The 18,036-nt window shown below is 39.5% G+C and overlaps 1 protein-coding gene across 3 annotated transcripts in view; it reads right to left on the reverse strand.

The window, feature by feature from the left end:
• Window positions 1–402: 402 nt before the first annotated feature.
• CCDC148 (coiled-coil domain containing 148) overlaps window positions 403–18,036 on the reverse strand; it is a 130,084-nt gene continuing 112,450 nt past the window's right edge. For all 3 annotated transcript variants that reach the window (XM_029071515.2, XM_007671139.3, XM_029071514.2), the window contains 3 exons: window positions 5,287–5,404; window positions 2,735–2,875; window positions 403–633 (listed from right to left, as the gene is read on the reverse strand). In XM_029071515.2, coding sequence (XP_028927348.1) covers window positions 487–633; window positions 2,735–2,875; window positions 5,287–5,404 — 406 coding nt within the window. In that variant the 3' untranslated portion in view covers window positions 403–486. The remainder of the gene's footprint in view (window positions 634–2,734; window positions 2,876–5,286; window positions 5,405–18,036) is intronic.

The following is an 18,036-nucleotide window of genomic DNA, read 5'->3' on the forward strand; positions in this document are numbered from 1 at the left end:
ATAATAAGCAAGGAATGATAGATGCATTAATGATATTGAAGGGTTTGTAATTAAAAAGTTAAATTCTAATATAACCTGAAATGAAAATTTGCTGCAAGCATCTATATATTAACTATCCCAAATCGTTCTTTTATAAAGTTTTTTGAACTCATGCTGGCATATAAATCTCCATCTCAATATACAGTTGACCCGACAATGACTGAACAACTTCTGTAAATTTGTTTTTGTTTTGTTTTTTTTACAGATTTTGTAGGAAGTGTTATTTAAAACAAGGGGAACAGTTTAGTAAACTCTAAGAGCTGCACAGGAAATATAAATTTGCCTTTTTTAAATGGATTGTTTATAACCATAAAGTAATGACTTTAAAAACAAACACTGTTAACACATGAAGCACAACAAGAATTCAGTGAAAATGGTTATTCTATTATATTGTACCCAGGATCCAAACAAGGTCATATTTATTTATCAAGACATTTGACATGAAGGCTACAATTTAAAAACTGTAGACTCCAAGTCCCTTCTTGGCAGTCTGGGAGGATTAATTTTTGGCAAGATTTCTCTTGCGTAAACTGTTTTATGAAGCCCAGCTTCTCGAAGTGCTAGCTCAATACGAATTCTGGGGTCCGAAATAATCTGCAAAAATAAAATACAATGTGACTGAGAAGAAGTAGATTGATATATTTTTCTATAAATTAGCTCTGAGTGCTTTATCATGAAGACAGTGACTAGGCAAAACCAAAAAATAGCTATTTTTGCCAGAGTTATTAATTGCCCATTTTGAAAATCAAATACATGATCAGAATACTTCAGTGACATAATTCACAAAGAATATGTATAGAACATAACTACTAGAGAGCAACCAAAATAAAATGCCAACAGGATAAAGAATTCAAAAGTTTGGATGATAAAATATGCAATGTCTGTTGTTCATTTATACTTATAGCATCTTACTTGTAGTAGTAATAAATATATCTAACTTACAATTTTCATACATTGTCTCTTTAAACAGGTTTTTAACTTCTCCATCATTAACAGGCCATAGGTAAATTGGGTAAGATGCAGGGATACGGTTTAAGGGAAGAAAATCAACAACATTTTGCTACTGATGCCTGGTTTCTATTTCAAGCAGAACTAGAAATGCCTTCAGCAGTCGACTTTTAAGAAAGAACAGGCAGATGAGAGGTTCAATTTTTGAGCTTTCATTTACAACTGATTGGAGCCAAGTCCCCTTCCATTCACTTTAAATGTTTACAGACACTATTTGCAATGATATCAAGATAGCCACATATGGTTTTTTAGCTAATACAATGTTTCATGTGGGCTTGGACTAATCAGCCATCTGATTAATATCAGATTAATTAGGCACCTCCCATCAGAATCCATCCAAATATTGATCCTGAAGGAATATCAAGTTTATAATGCTTTAATTGGTTATTTATAAACCAACTTTCCAAGATGTTAGAAGTTTCATGATGTTCTGGAAGAGTAATAATGTGCTACATGCCAGTTTTCTTCACCTTGCAAAAGTTCTTTTTCATGGATTTGCACTTACAGTTAGCCCTGAATCCTGTGCCACCTTCTTTCTACTTTCAGGATGACATATACGACAAGTCAGAAGTTGTCCTGAAGGAGGTTAGGGTTTTATTGATTTACAAGACTCTGAAATGCCTTGAAAATTTTTCCCAAGTGAAAATGTTTCATTTCAATCACCAACGGGCCCTCTTTGCACTGCACTCTATATTCCCACCTCGACTAAGAAATGTACATGACCTGGGGGTGTGAGGGAGAAGGGTTTCCTGGCACTCTCCAATGCACAGTTCTCTCTTTCCCACAAGGACAAAAGGAGAACATATTAGTCTATGTCAAGATTGGCACTTTTTGCTATGAAGCAAAGTTTAGCAGGCCTCTCATGGTCACACCTGCAGAGTTTCCAATACTCTACCAGTCTCGACTATGAGAGTCAAGCAGAGGCATATCCATTCCATTCCTAGCTTGTGCAATGGCTAGCAAGTGGAAGGCAATCTGCTATAAGTCAAAATCACCTGTGCTGGGCAGCAGCGGCATGGGAGAGAGCCAAGGGTGGAGACTCAGGTTTACTGTGTGGAGGAGGCAATGATAAATTGTTTCCATATTTTTATCAAGAAAACTCTATGGATACACTATCAGAACGATTGCAGATGGAGGTGGGGGATTCTGGGAGAGATGTGTCCATGGCATCGCTATGGGTCATCCATGACTCGACAGCATAAGACAACAGCAAAGTTTAGCAGCAGTACTTTTTCCATGTGGACAGGAATTCTAGGGCCCAGCAAAGGTGACGTATACACATTGCAGGTATATACTGCCCCACAGAACATATTAATTCATTCAATCATATTTATTGAGCACTTACTATGTGCAAAGCACTGTACTAAGCACTTACACATGGAAAGGAGAAAGTCTCTCCTGTGCAAATAAAGGTTTGTCCCAGATGGAGTTTTAGAAAGGGAATAGTTTTATAGGCTTTCTTTAGCCAGCAACTTCCTTTCAGAATTGTTTCTGTGTTCAACAGATCCTGTTGGACATCTACCCTTTATTACAAAGTGGGTGACATCCAAAATGTAAAACTAGGAGAGGATCATTAATTACATATGAACTGTTTGTTTCTTTCTTCTCATCATTATTATTCAATCTGGATTCTTTCAGAAGTTCATCTTCATTTTCTTACGTCAAAGCCTACAACATAGAAAATTACCTGTTTTTCATTGAATGTGTTTAGCATAAAAAGTGGCCTTTGAAGAATAAATTCTTCTTCAATTCCAGTACCCATCCTGGCTTTGGATGCCATTGTGTCTGCCATCATTCTAACGGGATCAAATTCTGCTACAATGGCAACCTGAAAGAAGGGAGAAGGACAATCTTGCCACATAGAACACTGACCAAACCAAATATCTCAGGGGCCATCGGTGATAGATGATTGTAGCAGAAAAGGGCTGATAAGACCAAAAACTTCAAGAAGAGAGGTGGAGAACATAGAAAAACAAAGTTAATCTCAGAGCTCTATAAAGGACACTCTAAAAGGAAAAGTTCCTCTCTGGGAGGCGATCAATAGACTAAAACAAAATCTCAGATTATTCACAGGCCTAATGTAGATTCTCTTTCTGATGCAGTGTTAATGGAAAATTCACAAAGGAAAAAAAATCAATGTGAGAAAGATGCAGTCAGTAATAGGACTTAAAGTAGAGAATATGAATTTAAAGGCTACCTACAAATAGCTGAAGCTGTTATTTCAGTGGGTAGTTCCAATCTCCTTAGACAATTTAGGTTTGCATTAATCTCTTGCAAACTTCCAGGGTATAATTTCTTTGAGATAAAGCCCAGGGCATACTGCTTATGGGATAATGGGGACATTGGATAGATGTATAATTAACTTACTCCCTTTAAAAGAAGACATTTTCATTAAAAGAAACTTAGGATATTCACCCCAAATCACTTTATTCTTGCAAATCATATGTGTCATTACCATCCAAGCTAATAATGGTTGGATGTCACCTTGTAACAAAACCAATCTTCCTTGAAATTATGAGCACTAAGAAAATGTATTTGGAACATACTTCTTTTCTAGGTTACTAAGCTTTTAAGCCCAAATGTTTGGAAAATGTTAATCACATTTACAATGAGGACAGATGAGGTAGAAAGCATTCTTCCTTTCAATAGGCTGTCTGAAGATAGAATTTCATGCAATGGACTTTACTAGCTTCAGGGTCAAAGCCAGATTTTAATCTACAAGAACAAAACTTTGGAATAGATTCAGCATTGCATTGGAAATGATTGTTTCTAAGAACCCTAAGTGTACGATCATTTGTCAATTATTAAATGAGCTGCAGACCTGTGGGACAGAGAGGTTCTGGTACAGCCATCTCTAGATTTCTACCCTACTTCCACCATCTCTGAATAGATTGGTTTTTGTCAGCCAAGGAACGGGGATCAAGAGGAATATGATTGTTGGTGGCCAGAGTTAGTCTTGCAGAATTATCATTTGAAGCTCAGTTTTGCTTTTTGGATTACATTTTGTAGGCAGTCCCCTACATTGCTTTCATTCTCTTCTGCCCCATATGTATGGGACAGAATAATGCACCAGCTATCCCTTCCTCACCTAAATCCCTGCCAGCTCTTTGAAGAAGATATTTAAAACAGGATGAAAAGTATACCTAGGGCTTGGCTACAGTTGAGATGTCCTTACCCATGGCTTGCTTGCTTAGACAGCGAAGGCCATATGGTTGGAGCCCAACGGCTTTATGGAAAACATAAAGATCCTTTGGCAGAATTTGGAATTTCTCTGCTGCAAATGGAACTCTCCATATCGTGCGGATGGAAGTGGGGGTGAATTATAATAATTCCTTTATAAACCAAACCTCTACATAATCATGTGGATTCAATATCTTAGCAACAGGAGAAGCAGTCTAGCTACTGGATAGAACACAGGCCTGGGAGTCAGATGGACATGTTCTAATCCCAGCTCTGCTACTTATGTGGTATGTGACCTTGGGCAAGGCACTTAACTTTTCTGTGCCTCAGTTACCACTTCAGCAAAATGGGGATTAAGACTATGAACCCCACATGGGGCAGGGACTGTGTCCAACCTAATTAACTTGTATCTATCCTAGCTCTTAGTACAGTGTCTGGCACATAATACTTAAATACCATAAAAAACCCACTGTATATTTTAGCACATTTTTAATGACCTCCAGTCACAGAATCCAGAAGAAACAAAAGCCATTCCTTTCAGTTTTTAAAGGATTAGCAAACATGATTTGCTAATATAGAAAAGGTGATTTTTGGAGTCATTTAGATGTGAGCATAGTTTCAAAATGGTGACATTCTTTTTATGGGAAAAGGTAATGGTATGGCGTGTCAGAATTATTACACCATTCAATTGGTGTTTGTGTTTCAGTATTAAAAATCAGGGTGTGCAAATTATTTGAAGGCTGTTTCCAACCCTGGTAGAAGCTCCAGAAGACTCCTAATGTGAATTACATTTAGATATTTAATTAATTGGAAAACAGGGTACTCTCCTACCCATGGGTGTGAAGACAATTTGGCAAATATGCTTTGCTCAGATTGGAGAAAATCTATATTGAAAATCCTTTGAAGAAAATTCACTAAGCATCTAAAATCACTTTGCAATCACAAAGGCCGTGTGGCTAAAAAGCTGGGTTTCACTGCTGCCATTAGCAGCCGTGAATAGGACAGCCCTTATAGTATCCTTTAGTGGAGATGAAAAATACTCCAATTTAACAAAACCACCTGTTGCTTAAGGGCTTTGAGCCGCTCCTCTCTCTCTTCTTCTTCACGTGCTTCCCGAAGGGCGGCTTCTCTTTTCTCCATCAAACGTTTTTCTAGTAACTCTTGCCTGAATTTAACCCTGTAAATAAAAGCATAGAGAGAACCTGGTCAAATGCCATTTTAAGTGGGAGAGCAAAGAGATAGGACTGAAACACAAGTCAGTCTTACCATCCTCAGAACATTAATAAAAATCTGGTTCTGACTACTACATATTTTATTGTGACCACAATTACTTTATTTATTTATTTACTTTATTTCAAAGATACTTTAAAATAATGCACTTTGACAGCTGTAGGTGGCAGCAAAAACATGGCTCTCCTTTATCAATTTCTCTACTAAAGAGCTGTTGGAGCCCTTAAAGAAATTTTAAAAATTTCAGCTCGAAAACAAGATGAAAACTCAACTGATCTAAAAAGGTGGTACTTGCCTAGGGTGGTCACTTATGGCACTTCTGAATACCAGACAAGGAGAAGCTTGTGACATCACACATGTTAGTCAAGCTCATTGTGGGCAGGGAACGTGTCTACCAACTCTGTTATATTGTACCCTCCCAAGTGCTTAGGACAGCACTCTGCACACAGTAAGTGCTCAATAAATTCATGGTTAATTGATATAAATGTTGTAACATGACATCACACGTGCCATCTGGGAAGCATGCCAATTTTGTGTGATACAAGAATGTTTCCCTAAACCCTCAGTTGTTCCAAAGTCTTCGTGTTCCCTCCCAGCTCTGCATGAATTCTGGCACTAAATCTGAATCCCAGAAATGGCATCAGGAACCCCAGGGGATGAAAGCTCGGAGTTTTTTTTAAAGGAAAAAAAAATCTAAAACCCAGTATTGGTGCTGTTCTGTATTGGTCCCAAGCTGCTACCTGTATGTATGGCAGGAAAGATCTGCCTAGTTTTTTCTGTACCTTCCACCCCCAATTATTTTACAGGCTAATCAACAGAAGGTACCCTTACTGGGTTTTTAAAATAGCTGTTCCCTTTTCAATTAGGGTAGGCACCTGTGTTCTTTGAGTAGTATTGTGCCACTTTCCAATTTCTATCAGCCACTACTGATGGCCTAGAGACAAATGTGTGGAGGAATTCGGCTCAGAGGAGATTGACTTGTTAAAAAAGTGTTAAGGGGCATGTGAATTAGCCAATAACTCTTAGTATGGTCTAATAGGAGGGCTACTGAGAGAGAGAGAGAGAGAGAGAGAGAGAGAGAGAGATCACTCCACACCACTGCTCTCAAGTACTCAGTGCTGCTCAAGGAGGGAGGCTTCACACCTCTCAGTCTTTGTCATAGAAACAGCACCAGAAGGAGGGAAACTCTCTCTTCTCCCACTCATATGTGATTATTTAAAAAGAAAAAAGCCTTTTCCTTGTCCAAAGTGAAACAAGGGAGGAAAAAACCAGCATTCATATATTCATGAAATGCAGCCACATGACCAAGTCAGTCACCTGGAAACTGGTTTGTGCAGTCCTTTCCTTCATATTAGAGACCACTGCTCTGAAGGACAATATCGGGAAAATGCTTAACTCAGTACGGCTGGAACTTGTGCTACGGATTCAGGTCTCAGTCTGGTTGCTGGTCTTGCAGCTTCCAAAGTTGAAAGTGTTGGAGAACAGGTATTAGGTTTTTTCCCTCCTGTGGGGGAGGATGCACCATACTTTTCAGAAGCAACAGCTGCTGCTGAACCAGGTGCAGCATTAACTTGGATCAGAAAAGGGGGCTCAGTTTAATCCTGAAGGCCACAGCATCATTGTCAAGACAAAAAGCTTGCAAATAGAAATGGGAGGGAGAAGCTTGTTTATAATTCGTTAGTCATTTTCCCTTGAACATTCTGAATGATCAGTATTTGAGTGTAAAAGAGTTTTTGAACACCTTTGTTAGATTGAGAGCCTCCCAAGGGAGAGAGTCCCGGCGTAATTCCACCTGCTCATTCTCTCCCAGTCATCCACACACAGTAAACACTTAATGAATGCTATTATTATTATTACAACCTTTAGGATAAATTTAAGAACAACTCCCTTTGCTTCAGTGAGGAGTTCAAAAAGTGTTCAGAAAAATATCTAGGTTTTGACACTGGCTCCTACTTCTCTTTTTCAAAGTACAGATGGTCTCAACCTCAAAAAAGTGACAATACGAATGATTTTTCTCAAGTAGCTGACACATCAATTGATGGCATTTATTGAGCGTTTCCTATGTGAAGAGCACTGTTCCCAGGTCTTTAGAGAGTTCCATAGAACAGAGTTGGTAGTCACGATCCCTGCCCGCAAGGAGCTTATGAACAGAACAGTGCTTGGCACATAGTAAGTGCTTAACAAATACCACCCTCATTATCATCAATACACTTGGCCATATACAGATAAAGATAGTGGCACATGCCATTCTAAGTCAGGGCTGGCTTCAGATGTGTGATCCTCCATGGCAATATTTATTATGCTGGGCATGCATGCAACATAATGTAATACCATATGCACTATTTTGTCAAAAAGTGCTTTTCTGGCACTATGTTGCCACTATCCTGGGCCCACCGGACAGTCAGTCAGTCAACTATATTTATTGAGCATTTACTGTGTGCAGAGCAACTGTACTAAGCCCACAACTCTCCTAGCCATTCTTTCCCTGCCCACAACTAGCTCTCCTAGCCATTCTTTCCCTGCCGACAACTAGCTCTCCTAGCTAGTTCTTTGATCATTCCTTGATCAAGTGGGCCAGGTAACTAAGCTCCAAGATTCCAATTTGTACCCTGCTAATCGATCACTCCTATCCCACCGCCATATTTATGAAGGGCAGTGGAGCCTCCATGCTAGAGAGGAGCTGACTCCCTACCATATTTGCAAAGAGTCAGACCCCACCAATTTTTGAAAGGGCCCACTATGGGCCTTTGGAAAGAACTGAGTGGCCACCATGTTGGGAAATCACATTTGGTGCTCCCACCCCCAACACACACATACAGTCTTTAAGGTGGTGGCTTACCCCACTTACTGTTGAAAGCTGGCCCTGTTCCGAGGTTGAAAATACCCAAATGGGCGTTCATTTAGCCTCAACTGAGATGATTTTTCCACTGACACTATTGGGTTCCCAAATAGCTTTTAGCAAGAAATAATTATTTTTTTCTTAGCATTTATAAGGTACTTTTAATCTATAAAATGCTGTATAAACATTATGAAATGAGCGGAAACATGTTGAGGATTTGCCCCAGATATATTTTAATCCTTCCAATTTGGGTTGTAAATTTAGAGGAAAGCATTTAAAAATTAAAAGCAGAAAATTGAGCTGGGCTTATTAGTCATTTTTAACTACTTTTTGAAGTATTGTTGACAGGCACTTAAGTAATTTCAGGTAAGCCTGATTTCACAGAAATCACTTTCATATTACTACATATTCACATAAATACTCAAAACAAATAATAAACTATATTTCTTGACATGCAGGTTGGAGATTTTTAAGGTCATTTTTCTAATTTATTCAATGACATTTTCAACAGATGATAAATGATCAACTTCTTTGCTTTTTAAGATTGCTATCTTTCCACCTCCATTTTTATTTGCATTTTCCTGTGGGATAGGGAAATACTTAGAAAATGTGAAAATCTTTCTGCTTTCACATCTAACTACAGCAGGGTCATTTTCACCACAAAAGAAATCACATCTTCCCCCTTTAAAATATTTCAATAAATAAGACTAATAAAATTTGGCTTCTGAAACATTATATGCCAAGCACTGTTTTAAGCACTGAGGTAGATACAAATTAATCAGTTTGGACACAGCCCCTATCCCACATGGGGCTCACACTCTTAATACACATTTTATAGATGAGGTTACTGAAGCCCAGAGAAGTTAAGTGTTTAGTTAAGGCTCAGTTAACTTAAGTTGCCCAAGGTCATACAGCAGACATGTGGAGGAGTGGGGATTAGAACCCAGGTCCTTCTGAGTCCCAGGCCCATGCTCTATCCACTAAGCCATGCTGCTTCTCAGAGAAGCAGCATGGCTCAGTGGAAAGAGCCCGGGCTTGGGAGTCAGAGGTCATGAGTTCGAATCCTGGCTCTGCCACTTGTCAGCTCTGTGACTGTGGGCAAGTCACTTCTCTGTGCCTCAGTTACCTCATCTGTAAAATGGGGATTAACTGTGAGCCTCATGTGGGACAACCTGATTACCCTGTATCTACCCCAGCACTTAGAACAGTGCTCGGCACATAGTAAGCGCTTTACAAATACCAACATTATTATTCTCTAACTTGCTTTCTTCCTTTCCAGATTTCTTATAGCCATGGATATAAAATATCACAAAGGTCAGAGATTTGACCAGTGACTCAGCAGCATACAGCAGTGAAGTAAACTTTGATTTTATAGCAAGGTGGAAAATCATCAGAAAAGATCACCACCCTACAATTTGAAGTTTTTTTATATTGAGGTAAAACTAGTATAACAGAACACTGTTTTTCCCCACCTCCTTGAGAACTCTCATGTTCTTAATAATAATAATAATGTTGGTATTTGTTAAGCACTTACTATGTGCAGAGCACTGTTCTAAGCGCTGGGGTAGACACAGGGGAATCAGGTTGTCCCACGTGGGGCTCACAGTCTTAATCCTCATTTTACAGATGAGGGAACTGAGGCACAGAGAAGTTAAGTGACTTGCCCACAGTCACACAGCCGACAAGTGGCAGAGCTGGGATTCGAACCCATGAGCCCTGACTCCAAAGCCCGTGCCCTTTCCACTGCGCCACGCTACTTCCCAAGTTCTTCAAGTATCACTCCTACGATAAAAGCAATATTGGGAAATTTTACCTTTAGAGTACTTTTCCATTTGGGTCTTCTTTTGAGGAAAAATAATTTAAAAGGCTCAGTTTCCAAATTACTTGAGCTAATCACATTTGTCTCTCACTGAATCCTTCAATTCTCCCTCTAATTAGAATTTGTCTCTTTCAAATTTGAACCCAGTTTTTTCTAAATACTTCCGTTTAGCCTAGCCTTTCTCCGTACATCTCACTGAGGACAGACTGGTGGGTGAATCTTGTGAAAAGGAACCATTTTCTATTCTCAGGGAAAGAAACCTATCATCATAGAAACCAACATGAAGTTCCCAAGTTATAAATGGAGAGACCCAATTTAGTGTCCTTTTTCTTTAATTTTCCCACCAGATGGGGGAGAGAGCATGGCTCCCTCATCATTACTAATTTAATGGATTAGATTGTCAGGGACAGAATTTTCCAGATGTGATTTGAAAACTAGTATCCAGGACACACAATGGAGAAGGAGCAGGGAATTGTGTCTGTATATTGTTGTACTGTACTCTCCCAAGCACTTAGTACAGTGCTCTGTACACAGTAAATGCTCAATAAAGACAAGTGAATGAATGATGGAGTTATGAGAGGTTTTCTCAACAGTCCACTTCCCAGACTGGTCCCCAAAGTGAAGCTGCATCCAGTTACTAACATGAAACAACTATCTGTCTGACCCAACTCAGTAGATAAACAAAATCAATGAAGAGATAAGCAACTTGCAGATAACATAGCTGCTGGTTTAATTGTCCCCGATCTCACTGAATTCACGATCTGACTGTAGACTGAAGGCATATCTCCTCCAAGAGGCCTTCTCAGAAGCAGCATGGCTCAGTGGAAAGAGCCCAGGCTTTGGAGTCAGAGATCATGGGTTCAAATCCCGGCTCGGCTACTTGTCAGCTGTGTGACTTTGGGCAAGTCACTTAACTTCTCAGTGCCTCAGTTACCTCATCTGTAAAATGGGGATTAAGACTGTGAGCCCCACGTGGGACAACCTGATTCCCCTGTGTCTACCCCAGTGCTTAGAACAGTGCTCGGTACATAGTAAGCACTTAAATACCAACATTATTATGCTCTCCTTTCCTTTTCTCTAGTCCCTTCTGCATTGCCCTGGCTTGCTCCCTTTATTAATCCCCCCTCCCAGCCCCATAGCATTTACATACCTATCTGTAATTTATTTACATGTATTAATATCTGTCTCGCCCTCTGGACTGTAAGCTTCTTGTTGGCAGGAAATGTGCCTGTTTATTATGTTGTATTCTCCCAACTGCTTAGTACAGTGCTCTGCTCACAGTAAGTTCTCAATAAATACAATTAAAAGATTGAATGAGTGAATACTAGAGATATTCGAGACATTCAGTGGTGCACAATTTTATACCATATTTCTTTTGAAAACTCCCAAAGTGCTTAGACTTTAAAGTGCTTAGTTTTATGCATATGGTAAGCATAAACATGTGTGTGAATACACACACACACACACACACAAAATGTCCATTATTTGACAAAGTTCTATACGTCACTGAATAGATTTCACCTACCTAGGATGATTCCATGTTTATAGGTCAATAAACATTTCACGAACGTATTTGCAAAATTACCCTAGAAAAAGCAGCACCTGGCAGGCTGGGCCTGCAACTGGGGATTTTATATCCCAGTGGTGTTGATTACTGTCATTGAACTCTGCTAGCTAAGTAACATATAGCAAAAGAGGACAGATAAGGAAGGAGAAAGGCAAATCAGAAAGGGCCATCAAGACTTTGGAAAACTGACTCAGAGTGTGTGGTCACTGTAGCTGGCATCAAGATGTGGCTATTACTGGAAGTTTATAGAAGAGCTGAAGGGTGCATCCTTCAATGTGGTTGTGAGACCCAGACTCCACACAGATGCTCAAATTCTATGCCTTAAGAAGCTCTGACAGAATCACTACATGACAGGTCAAGATCACAAAATAATGAGGTCCTTGAGTCTAGGGATTGTGTCTACCAATTCTATTGTGCTGTACTCTCCGAAACACTTAGTACAGTGTCCTACGCACCGTGAGCGCTAAGTAAATACCACTGATTGATACTACAATGAAGCACAATCCAAGCACTTATTCTATCCCACCTCGACTATTGTATCAGCCTCTTTATTGTCCTCCTGTCTCCCCACTCCAGTCCATTCTTCACTGCTGGCCAGATCATCTTTCTACCAAAACATTCAGTCCTAATTTTCCCATTCCTCAAGAATCCCACCCACCTCCATATCAAACAGAAATTCATTACCATTGGCTTTGAAGCACTTCACCCCTTCCTATCTTACCTCTCTGACTTCCTCCTACAACCCAACAAGTTCACTTCGCTTCCCTGCTCACTCTAACTTGATTTCATCTATTTCAATGCTGATCTCTCACCCACATCCTGACTTTGGCCTAGAACTTCCTCCCTTTTGATATCTGACAGAGGATAACTCTCCCCTCCTTCAAAGCTTTACTAAAATCACATCTCCTCCAAGGGGCCTTCTTCCCCAACTAAGCCCTCTTTTCATCTACCCTGCCCCACTTTTGCTTTGCCCTTTATTCACCAACCATCTCCACACCACCAAGAAACACCTTATCATTGGCTTTAAAGCACTCAATCACCTTGCCCACTCCTATCCTACCTAATCCATTTCCTACTACAACCCAGCACATTCACTTTGCTCCTCAAACACCAAACTAATCATTGTACTTCAAACTCATCTACCTCTTCACACAACACTTGGCAGTACTTATGTACATATCCGTAATTTATTTTAATGTCTGTCTCTCCCGCAGGCTGTAAACTCCTTGTGGGCAGGGAACTTGTCCATCAACTTTGTTATATTCTCCCAAGCATTTAGTGTAGTGTTCTGCAGAGTAAGTGGTCAATAAAGAAGATTGATCGATTGAAGCTGGTCTTCTAGCATTAAGGATGAATACCCCTTAATACAGCTGTGATGGATGGGATATGTGAGGAGAATGCACATCAGCAGGCAGCCAGACAGCTGCTCTATGCTAAGGTGAGATTAGAAAACCAGAGGCATGGAGAAAAGAGGAAACAAAGGGCACAATAAAATAAAACCTCAGACAATACTGCATCCCAGCTGAAAAGTCGGAGTCAAGTGCTAAAGATAGATGAGCCTAGATCATTGCAAACAAAAAATGAACAACTCTTTTTGAGCAGAAACTTAGCACACAGTAAGCGCTCAATAAATATGATTGAATGAATCAATGAATTAGGACTGAAAGATAAAGAGTCAAATTCCAAAACAACATCAGATGCTATAAACAACAATTATAAAAAAGTTGGTCATATTTATCGAGCACTTACTGTGTGCAGAGCACTGTACTAAGCACTTGGGAGAGCACAACATAACATAACAAACACATTTCCTGCCCACAATGACACAACAAGAGACAGCCAAGATTACAGGCCTTGCATTGATCTTTTCAGTAACACACACACTCAGGAGAATTTTCCATCAGTAGTATCTTCTTCAAGTAACTTGTTCCTCCCTCTTCCTCTTCTCCTCCCTCTCTCTCTCTCCTTCCACATACCCACACATCAATTCAAGTATGAAAAATCCATTATAGGTTATCAGAAGGTAAAGTTAAGGATATTAGAGAAAAAACTTGGGGGAATTAGATCCCTAATCAAGCTATATGATGTTTTGTGTAACCATTGCCAAAAAAACTTTGTTGCCAGTGTCAGAGAATTTGGGGCTGAAAGGATAACTGGTTATGATCCAGTAAGGCATTACCCATTTTCATATGTTCAAAGTTTGACCAGAATGAGCTAAAATTAGAAGTGACATTTGCAATAATATGAGGTTTCTAAAAAATACATATATGTAGCATTAGATCTGGTTCTGTGCTTGATCTATCACCAAAGCAGCTTCTTTTATTACATGCAAGCTACAGTGGCAGGGGGACCCTAAAGCTATAGGAAGCTGATCTAGCCTTCAGAAGGACTAATGTACTGCAGATGCTCTGAGAATAAAAGAAAGTCTCTTCTTTGGAAACATTTTAGAGATTTCAAAGGATAGAGAATGTGTACAAAACCATCCCTGAGCCCACCTCACTCTATGACCGCTAATGACATAGCAATCCTCCAGGCTAGACATAGCTTGCAAAAATATAGTGGAACTGGGAATAATAATGATGGCATTTGTTAAGCTATGTCTCAGGCCCTGTAATAATAATAATAATGTTGGTATTTGTTAAGCGCTTACTATGTGCAGAGCACTGTTCTAAGCGCTGGGGTAGATACAGGGTAATCAGGTCGTCCCACGTGAGGTTCACAGTTAATCCCCATTTTACAGATGAGGTAACTGAGGCACAGAGAAGTTAAGTGACTTGCCCACAGTCACAGAGCTGACAAGTGGCAGAGCCGGGAGTTGAACTCATGACCTCTGACTCCGAAGCCCAGGCTATTTTCCACTGAGCCACTCTGCTTCCTGTACACACTGTATCCACTGGGGTGGATACAAGTTAATCAGGTTGGATACAGTCCCTGTCCCATGGGGGGCTCACAGTTTCAATCTCCATTTTCCAGATGAGGTATAGAGAAGTGAAATGACTTGTCCAGGGTCACTCAGCAGACAAGTGGCAGAGCCGGGATTAGAGTGGGAGAGCTGGGATTAGGAATTGGGAAGAATGTAAAGCCACAAGTGATGGTTCTACTTTTATTTTTTTTTATGGTATTTGTTAAGCACATCCTATGTGCCAGGTACTGTACTAAGTGCTGAGGCAGTTACAACCTAGTCGGGTTGAACAAATGCCCCTCCCATGTGGGACATGGGTGCTCACAGCTTTAACACCCATTTTAGAGATGAGGTAACTGAGGCCCAGAGAAGATGAAGTGACTTGCCCAAGATTACACAACAGCCATGTGGTGGAGCTGGCATTAAGAACCCAAGTCCTCTGATTCCCAGGGCTGAGTTTTTCCCACTAGGGCACGCTGCTTCTCTGCACTGCTTCTCTACTATATAAAGGTCTTCTGGTGTGTTTTTTTAGAATGTAACACTGCAAAATAAAGTTGCAGGTACAAAGTGGTTAGGGAAAGGAATATAAATATTCAAAATATACCTACAGGTATAGGATAAAAAAAATCTATCATGCAAAATAATTTAACAGCCTAAACAATTTTCCCTTTCTTTCACCTTCCCAAGGCATGGTACAATAAACACTTTCTGTGATGGCCATATGCATTAGTTGCCTGAAGAAGTAGAGTGCTTGCAAGTGAAATTTTTAAATTTTACTTACATTCCTACTTGACTACAGCATGGATTTTTGTTATCCCTGTTCTCATATCATCCAAATCCAGGGGTTAGGGGCCCGTGATGAATATTATAAAAGCATGTTGAATGGTCACCATATGGACTTGTGTTCTCAAGTTATTTGATTCTTGAAAATGTGTTCTATCATGGATTTTTAACTTTTCTAAAAATTAAAATCTTTGTGATTGATTCCAGGCATACTGGAAGTCCCCTACTGTTAAAAAAAGTCACTTAAATTCTGGAATAAATTGGTGTCAAGCCCTCTGGGACATTCTCCCTCTCAATTTGCCCTCAGTTTGAGTTACTTTACTGATGAATTATTGTTCCTAAATAAAAGGCTGAAAAGTGCTGTATTTAATATTTTAACTTCCCTATCAACAGGCAGGGAAAGCTTAAAATAGAATCTGTGTACCAAAAGAAATTTTCACCTGCATCCCCTCCCTTCATACTGATTTCCACAAAACAAGACAACAAATGTTTCTATCAAATGCAATCAAAAGTCAGAATGGTAGCCTATTAAAGAGATGGGGCAAGCAGTGAAATTAAAAATAACAGATGCCAATTTGATTGCTATTTTATAAATATTTGTATATTGTTCATTGCTTCAACTCCTCTTGTCCCTATCTCCAAACCCTATACCTCTTCCTGTGGTCCCCATTCTAGACCCTTAGGTATACTCCTTTGGAACTATAATAATTAATCTTATTGTCACAATAGATTGTAAGTTCTTTGAGGGCAGGGAAAGTATGTCTTGCTTCTCCTGAGTTCCTCCCAAAACACTAGATATAGTGTTTCACACTATATGGGCTAAACAAATGCCATTTTTATTGGCCCGGCCCTAAAGGCAGTATTGTGAAGGCAAGATCATTTTTAGGCTGCTGTTTGAGGTTTTTTGGCAATGTCCCAGAGGTAAACAACAAAAATGATTAGAGGATTGATAAACTTATTGGGATTCTAGAAAATGAGAAAATTACGATCTTCAAAATTTTGAAAATATTGTAACCCCACATGTAAATCTAAACTTACAGATTTAACACCGGCTCTGGGTCCTTGAAGATAGTGTGACCAAGGTAATAGCAGTGATGATGTGTCTGAGCTTGGGAGGTACACACCACTAAACTAAAAGAATTCTAAAATTCCATACTCTTATGATCCCTCAAATGCAAGTCATTTAAACAGTATAAGTTTAAACAGTATAAACAGTAAAATCATTTGTATTGGACTAGTGGGTCAAATAAATCAGCCAGTGTTGTTAAATTGAGTGCCTACCCTGTATGGAACCTTCTGTTAAGCACTTGGGATATCACACCAGAAGCAAAAGACATTTGGTCCCTGACCTCTAGGAGTTTGCAATCAAGTGGGGAAGACAGGCAAATAAATTACTTACAAATGGTGGGAGCAGGAGGAAAACAAGGTTATTACAGACAGTAGTACAAATATGTCAGAATGAGGTAATTAAATAAATAAAGGATATGCAATCAAAGAGTGGTGCAAGTGAAAACACATATAACATAATACTGAGGATGGATATAAATAGAAAAGTGCTTAGGGAAACTGTTGGGTTGAGAATTAATTGGGGAAAAATTATTGACAGAGACTGGGTTTTAAGAAGGTTGTGAAGGTGGAGGGGCCATTTATCACATCCGTCAAGTCTACTTTGTAAATACTTGTTTGAGTTTCTGCTTGATATGGGTATATGTTTGGGAATATGCGTTTACCCTTCTATCCTGATGGTCTGCTTGTGCTCTAGGAACGGGTAAGAGGAAATCTTGTCTCTTCCAGTAAACCTTCCTGGATAAATTCACGGCACCTTAATCCCATCAACCTAACCTTTAGATCTTTTATTCCTATCTGCAGCACCTATGAATATGTATATATATATACATATATATATATATACGTATACACATATACATATATATATATACATATACACATATACATAACTATATATAAATACTATATGTCATTTGTACTTTCAATGATTTATTCAGTATTTCATTCAGGTATATTTATACACTGTTAGCCATATCCTTGTTCTTCTTTCTCCCACTACTCATAGTAATTTCAGTATGTTCTATCTCCCTCATTAGCTTTAAAGACCCACAAGGGCAGGGAACATTCCCAAGTCCAAAGTACAGTGGTTAGCACTCAGTAGTCACTCAATAAATACCACTGGTTGATTGATTAAGGTCACCTAAACCAGCACAAGGCTTTGGAGAAAAGCAAGAACTGATCAAAAGCCTGAGATTTTCCCTGTCGACTAGATGACCCAAAGAGGTCAGATCTCTAGGGGGTGGGTTTGAGGCAAAACTGGAGGTGTATTCCTTCTCCAGGTGTGTGGGATCTACTCAGCCCACCCACTGAGAGTGCTTGCTAGGCACTAAACATGTGTTTGTTCCATGTGGAGTTGTGGTAAACACAGAGATCACAACAGAAAAAACATCCATTGAGGAAAAGTAGGCTTGGTTGATGTAAAACAATAGAAGGATTGTGAGACTCTGGAATGAATTACAGAAGGAGATGTTGAAGCTTCTCTAGATGATATCAAAGCAATTCTCCTTCTGGGCTGAAAGCAGGCATATGGACCACCTCTTTGACATCCTTTCCCACCTATGATTCCATGATTTAGGGCCTTGGGCACACAGACAGGTTCT

The sequence above is a fragment of the Ornithorhynchus anatinus genome, chromosome 9, assembly GCF_004115215.2.
Source record: "Ornithorhynchus anatinus isolate Pmale09 chromosome 9, mOrnAna1.pri.v4, whole genome shotgun sequence".
In the NCBI taxonomy this organism is placed as follows: Eukaryota; Metazoa; Chordata; class Mammalia; order Monotremata; family Ornithorhynchidae; genus Ornithorhynchus; species Ornithorhynchus anatinus.